The sequence below is a fragment of the Papaver somniferum genome, chromosome 6 (assembly GCF_003573695.1).
Source record: "Papaver somniferum cultivar HN1 chromosome 6, ASM357369v1, whole genome shotgun sequence".
NCBI lineage: Eukaryota > Viridiplantae > Streptophyta > Magnoliopsida > Ranunculales > Papaveraceae > Papaver > Papaver somniferum.
This window is the reverse complement of record NC_039363.1, coordinates 1060248-1067319: the sequence shown is the minus strand read 5'-3', so window position 1 is coordinate 1067319 and position 7072 is coordinate 1060248. Positions and strand designations below refer to the sequence as shown.

The window sequence follows — 7072 nt, the reverse complement described above, 5'->3', positions numbered from 1 at the left end:
CATTTTCTTCACCTTCATCATCATCCTCATCCTCATCCTCATTTCCTTTTTCTTCTTCAACTACTTCCTTACCTTATCTTTGATTATGTTCCACGTGTTCCGCAATCACCTCTTGATGTTCTTGATCACCCGTTTCTTCCACAATATCCTCTTCATGTTGTTGATCACCCGTTTCTTCCATAATCTCCCCAGAGACTTGTTGAATGACATCGTCAACATTATCTCTATTGACATCGTCTCGGTTGACAACGTATTTGGTTCCACGCTTAGAGGCACCTAAGTGTACCCCCCCTCTAGGCGGAGGAGTTATCATATCTTCAGGTAATGGTTGGTTGGATTTATTACCTTTGACACTAATAAAGAAAACAAAATATATTAGGAATAACTCACAAGAAAAAGGCAAACTAAAACAAATTATTGGTGATTCAGGGTAAGGTTTGGTTACCAGATCATGTTTTGCGAACAAACCGAACTCATAGGTTCAGTTACTTGTAAATTTGTCTAACAAACCGAACTACATTTTTGACAGTTAACCGAACCTTCTCCTGGATGTTTTAGCATGTTGTCATGTTTTTTGGAACACTGGAGTTCGGTTACATGGAAATGTTGCGAACAAACCGAACTCATAGGTCAAAGTTCGGTTCTTACAGTACTCAAAATAATGGGAATAAAGGAAAGGTTCGGTTACATAAAAAAATTTCTTTCTATGCTATTAACCCTACAGTTCGGTTACATGGAAATTTTAAAATTTCTTTGCGAAACAACCGAACTCTACAGTTCGGTGACAAAGTCTGAATCACAGGTAACCGAATTGTTCTTCGTGTTCTTCAGTTCAGTGAGTTCGGTTAGGAACCTAGGGCAAATAGAAAACACGAACTAACCGAACCCAACACTGTAACTACCATTTCAAGCCTATTTTGATGATTTCTATTCAATTGAATCGATGAAAAACAAATTAAAATGAATGGATTTGTCGAGAAATACCCTCGAATGGGTCCCATGGAAGATTCAGCGTTGTTCTTGCGGCTGTTACGACGAATTAGTTGCTGCTCCGGTTGAAATTCTTCCTCAATTTCATGTGGTTAATTCGCTAAACGTCCTAATGATGGACTTGTTCCTGGTTTTCGCATGGTTTTCTTTCGACGGGGCATTCTTATATTAGATTGATTAATCGACGCTGAAAAATTTATGAATCGACGATGAATCGATGATGGAGACGAGTTTGCAATGAAGAAGGAGAAGAAGAGAGCAAGAGAAGGAGACGAGTGAAGAATTAGTGAGTTTTTTTTTTTTTTTTTACATTAGGGTTAATATATCACGGTTAGGGTTAGTTTTAGGGTTAATATTAATTAGGTTAAGGGATAATTAGTAAACTTGCTAAGTAGGATTATTGTTAGGACATCCCTTATCATCGTAGGGTAGGTGGCCTAATAAGACCATGGTACCCCCAAAAAATGGTCCTTCGTTTATTATAGAAATACAACTGGCTTATTTGGGAAGCCCAGTTAGCTTATTATTGAAGCTCATTTCGTTTATTATAGAAACATAACTTCCTTATTTTGGAAGCCTAGTTAGCTTATTATTGAAGCTCATTTCGTTTATTATAAAAACATAACTGGATTATTTTGGAAGCCTAGTTTGCTTATTATGGAAGCTCATTTTGTTTATTATGGAAACATAATTGGCTTATTTTGGAAGCCCAGTTCGCTTATTGTTGAAGCACATTTGGGTTATTTTAGGAACCAGTTTTGCTTATTGTGGAAGCCCAAAAACCCATGGGTTAGCTCTTAGAACCAATGGATCGGTCCACCAACCCGAATCATCCTTTCTCCAGGAAAGGGGTTTAAATTTGGATAAGGGTCAGGTGGACTAGGATTTTTTGAGTATTGACTTTGGAATTATTAAAGATAATTAAAAAAACATTAAATCCTAATAAAAAGAAGATAAATATTACCATGGGATAATTATCTTGAGTAGTTATACTTAATATTAAGATAATTATAGAAACCCTAACACAAGAGAATAATTATCTTTAGTTTTAATTATTATTTAAGATAATAATTAAGATAAATGTAGAAACCCTAACAGAAAGAGAGGAATTAGTTGGGATATTGTAATTATTTAAGATAATTATAGTTCCTAAAATAGAGGATAATTATTATTCAAGATAATAATTAAAATAAATCAGAATTTTGAGAGATAACAAACTTTATTAATGAATCTGGTTGTTTTCTTGGATTTATACAGGTAAATGGTTGTTATTAAGATAACTATGGAAACCTTAAAGCTAGACCTATTTTCTGCTTATGAATAGAGTCTAAATCCTAACTCAAAAGGCACAGATTTTCTAATCCTTTTCCACACAATACACCTGTGAAGAAACTCTCTCTGACTTTAACATCAAAGTGTTTTTTGCAGGTACCCCCACCATTCAATATCAATCACATCCACGATTTCTTAAGAATCTACATCAGCATTTGGAGATCAATCAAATCAATTTCATCAACATTTTTGGTGAAATCAAGTCAATGGTGTAGATTTAATCCATTTACACGTATCTGAAAGAGTGTTGGGATGAATATTTTTGCACCAACATCTTAGTGTTGGGGTGAATACTTTTACACCAACACCACCTATTATCCAAATATTTCTTTTAATACCCAAATTGTCCTTTATAATTAAGTAGTGATTAAATTAAGTAATTAATTATTAGTGGGGTTAATTTGATAAGTTGGTTTTTCTGGAAGAAAAATTATTAAGAGCAGCTGAAAAAGAAGATGGTTTATAAAAAAATGTTTAGATGGATGAATTCGAAATGAGGGTTTTAAATGGTAAGGTATACTTCAAATTTAGTTAAGTTAATATTGCTTGAGATGGTCAAAAGTTTTATAAAAAATAAAAAATTTTATAAACCGATTTCGGCTAGATCAATAGGATTCAACTATGATATCTGAAAAATAGATTTCCGAACTTCTTTGAAAGTGTTGTTCGACTAATGTTTTTGAAGATACATGTAGTCGAATTCGGCTTTAATGGAGTTTTTGATTTGTTCGGCTATCTGTTTTCAGGACAGGTAGCGTTAAATCACCGGGACTCGTCAAGTATGGCAGAAGGTTCCTTATGTTGCCGAACAAAGAGTTCGACATGCTCGCAAAATCTTGTGACTAAATCGAACTCAACATATGGATATACAGAGAAGAGTTCGGTTTAGATTTTTTTTTTCAGTTCAACTGAACGCAACATTTGGATATACAAAAAAGAGGAGTTTGGTTACAAAAAGTTTGAGTTCGGTAAGTATTTTTTTTCATAATCGAAGTGTTCTTCGTCTTTAAAAGTTCCGTACAAAATTAGGATTTTTTCAAAATTATCCTAACCGAACTATTTACTGTAACTTTCATTTTCAACTTATTTTTATGATTATTATTCAATTTTTTCAACCAAAAACGAATTAAAAATAAGAGGTATGTGAGGAAAGAAAAGAAGATGAGAATTTTTTTTTCAAATTTATAAATTTCGGCGATCGCAGGTAAAAGTTGAAAGAGGGATATTGGAAACAATCTTTTTATATGGTTATTTTAAGTCTGGACCATCTTCTCGACCACCCATATATCCACTCTGTCTTCATAGCCTCAAGCTACGCTCCTTCTCACTCATTTCTTTTAAGTTTTCTCCAATATCTCAAGGTTTTTCTTTTATAAAGCTATCTTTTACAGAAAAATAAAGACGAATCAGTAATGCATTTTTTTGCATATAACTCAGAAAATTCTATATTCATTTGTCTCATGGACTACGGAAAAAAAATGATAAAATTTATAAATAGAGTTGGGTAAGATATTTATTTCAGCATGTACCAATACGTCGTGAATTATCATTTCAATTTATTTAAGTGCACCTCCAAAACCTCATAATGTTATTGTTTTATTAACAAAATCACACATTTCAACAACAAGCTCATGAGATTGCGAATGAACACTAACAGAATCAACAACCATAAGGACAGATTCAGGTAACAAGCTGAAATTCAGTGTTTAACGACCTATGTCAATGCTTGCAGCAGTGTAGAATTTCGCTCACTTAAAATAAGCTCCAGTTCTGGTACATGATATGAGGGAACCGGCATTTTTGTAGGGAGAGTTGGAATACTTGCTTCCATGTTAAGTACCTGAATTGCTTGTCTAATTGAAGGTCTGAAACTTCGATCTGGATGTGCACACCATAATCCAACAACCATCAAACATTCGGCTTGTTTTGCATCAAACTCCAGGTTCAGTTTATGGTCGATCGCAGCCAAGACCGCATCTCTCCCATATAAATCCCAAACCCACTCTACTAACCCAACATCAGCAACCTCTTCTATATAATCCATTGATTTTCTCCCACAAGCGATTTCTAAAGCCACTACCCCAAAGCTAAAGACGTCAGATTCTTTACTAGCCTTGCCCGTGCTTATGTATTCTGGTGCTAAATAGCCTAATGTCCCAGCTAGCCCTGTTGATTGGAGACCTAGTTCATTATCCATAAGGCGAGCTAGACCAAAATCACCAAGCTTTGCATTGAAATATGAATCCAGCATTATGTTGCTTGATTTGATATCGCGATGGACTACGCATTGCTCTCCTTCTTCATGAAGGTAGAGCAGTGCTGAGGCCAACCCAAGTGCTATTTTGTATCTGACAGCCCACATAAGAGGGGTTCTTAGGCCGAACATAAGAGCATCTAGACTACCATTAGGCATCAATTCGTAAACTAGTACAAATTCACCGCTCTCATGACACCAACCAATGAGCTGCACCAAATTCCGGTGTCTCAGTCGACTGATGATCCTGACCTCAGTTATGTACTGTTTCTGACCCTGTCTAGATCCACCAGATATCTTCTTCACAGCAATTGCCAAATCCATTTCATTTATAAATCCCCTGTAGACGCCTCCAAATCCACCTTCTCCTAATTTTCTTTCCTCTGAAAAGTTGTTTGTAGCAGAAACTAGTTCTCTAAGCAAGAACCTCCTCGGACCAGCTCCTCTTTCAAAATCAGATGTAAAGTTAACTTCCTCTTTGTGCTTTCTTGCTCTTCGCCTTTTCGACCTCATCAGCCATACCACAAGTAAACCAAGAACACATCCTGCTAAAACAGTTCCGGACACAGACAATCCAACTATCAATTTGACATTTGGTACTTCTTTTTCATTTCGTACCGTTTTTTCCTTACCTTCCAGCGTTGAATTGAAATCCCATGACAAAAGAATATGCCGTCCAGTAAACATTCCAGTAGCAGCGGAGAATCCTATGGTAACCCTTTCTGGTAAAATCTGCTTCAAATCAACTTGGTATGAAAGAAGAGATTCTCCTTGATACACAGGATTCTTATCATATGTCCAGTACACGCTGAGATTCTTAGTATTCGCATTATATGAGATCCAAGCGTTACCAACTTCCTCACTGTGTAAGGTAGCATTCCACGGAACAAAAACAGCAGACTTGATTGAATTATTATTAATCCCCACATGTGTAAAATCTGGATCCCATTCAGGATTTGCAAATGAATCAAATTCAACAGTAATTATCTGATTGAGAGATGTTTTATCAGTAGTTGTTGTATTAAAAAGACCGAGAAATCCACCAGCTGAATTCGGAGGGATTGGATAACCAACAGGAGCAATAAAGAAGGCAAATCCAGCACCATATTCTGATGTTGTGTTTTCAACCGAAAAAGTGAAATGAGTGGCGAAGTGTGTGAGTTTTCCAGTGGCCGAGTCCCACAAGGGTACCTGTTCGAAACAAGTAGCTCGACCAACACGGCAATTGTATCTGTCTTTGTTGATCAATTCAATGGTACCTATGACAGTCGCGGCATCACCTTCCAGTATGATGTTAGTGGCCTGGGGTTCAAACCGAGTCATGTTAAAGGAGATTGAGTTCATAAAAATAGGAAGAAGAAAGAAGAATAAAACCATGAAAGAGTTTTGGAAGTTTGTGTATAATGACATGGCTATCGACTCTACACGAGCATGGGAGATTGGGAAGAAATGGGAAGGAGAGAAAGGACTACAAAACTAGATCAGAGCTATTTGGTTTGAGGAATCTAACTTGTTTCTCTATCTATTTTATAAGTGCTACGATTTGGACGTAAAATTACTACTAACTTACTACAACTCTGCAGAACCTTTGTCCGCAAGCATTCCACAAAAGTCAAACATGAAAACATAGAATGTATACAGCCAATGACTTATTTTCTTTCGTTAACAATTTCTAATGACATAGCTTGATACCCACATCTGTATTTGACTTATTCCTCTGAGGTTAGAGTATTATGCATATAAACTAGAAAATAATTTCTTACAGCTAATGACAGAGTGGATAAGAACTGACAGATAAAAATATTCTGACTGGCCATAAGGAATGAGAAATTCTTTAAAGTTGCTGGATGCCTGGATCACTTAACTGTTGACATATACTGAGTGGTTGTTTTGTTCTTAAACAACACAAACTTTCATTTTCTTAATGTTGAACGCTAAGTTAGATCCTCGTATATACGTTTTGTTTCGGACGCTGGTGAGTGACATGGTACCAGAAATGTGATTGGTAGATAACAGAAATTTCCCCTGATTATATTACATGATACCAGGAATCTCTATGTGGTAGTTTTTTTTTTTTTTTGACTTAAAAAGGTTGAGTGTTATAAGGTATTATAATAATCATGACACTTGAGATAAAAAAAAAAGTGCCAAAATTTGTATTAAGAGATTTGGTCCGAGTCTAAATTGCTGTCACTATCTATTGATTATAAGCAATATAATCTGGACGTAAAATGACAATCAATTTACCAAATCGACAAAAGATTGTAAGAGTGCCAGAATCAGATTCATGTAACATCTTGCTCTCCCGAAGAGAAAGCTTTAATGTAACATCTAATGTATCTTCCAGTCAATCTCCTGCCCTCCACATGTACACTCTTATTTAATATTTTGTTTCCACCGCTAAGAAGTGAGATGGTGCCAGAGATATGCTTGGTCAAGATAACAGAGATTTCTGCTGATTATATTTTATAGTACCAGAAATCTCTATTAGGTAGT

The 7072-nt window shown here is 35.6% G+C and overlaps 1 protein-coding gene across 1 annotated transcript; it reads right to left on the bottom strand.

Moving 5' to 3' along the window:
* Positions 1 to 3858: 3858 nt before the first annotated feature.
* LOC113286631 (L-type lectin-domain containing receptor kinase IX.1-like) lies at positions 3859 to 7072 on the bottom strand. The gene has a single exon (XM_026535199.1). It carries the CDS (start codon positions 5984 to 5986, stop codon positions 4037 to 4039), a length of 1950 nt encoding a protein of 649 aa, XP_026390984.1. The 5' UTR covers positions 5987 to 7072; the 3' UTR covers positions 3859 to 4036.

Bases quoted from the DNA above. Each gene is read 5' to 3' on its own strand.
- LOC113286631 (XM_026535199.1), bottom strand. From the start codon at position 5,986: ATGTCATTATACACAAACTTCCAAAACTCTTTCATGGTTTTATTCTTC.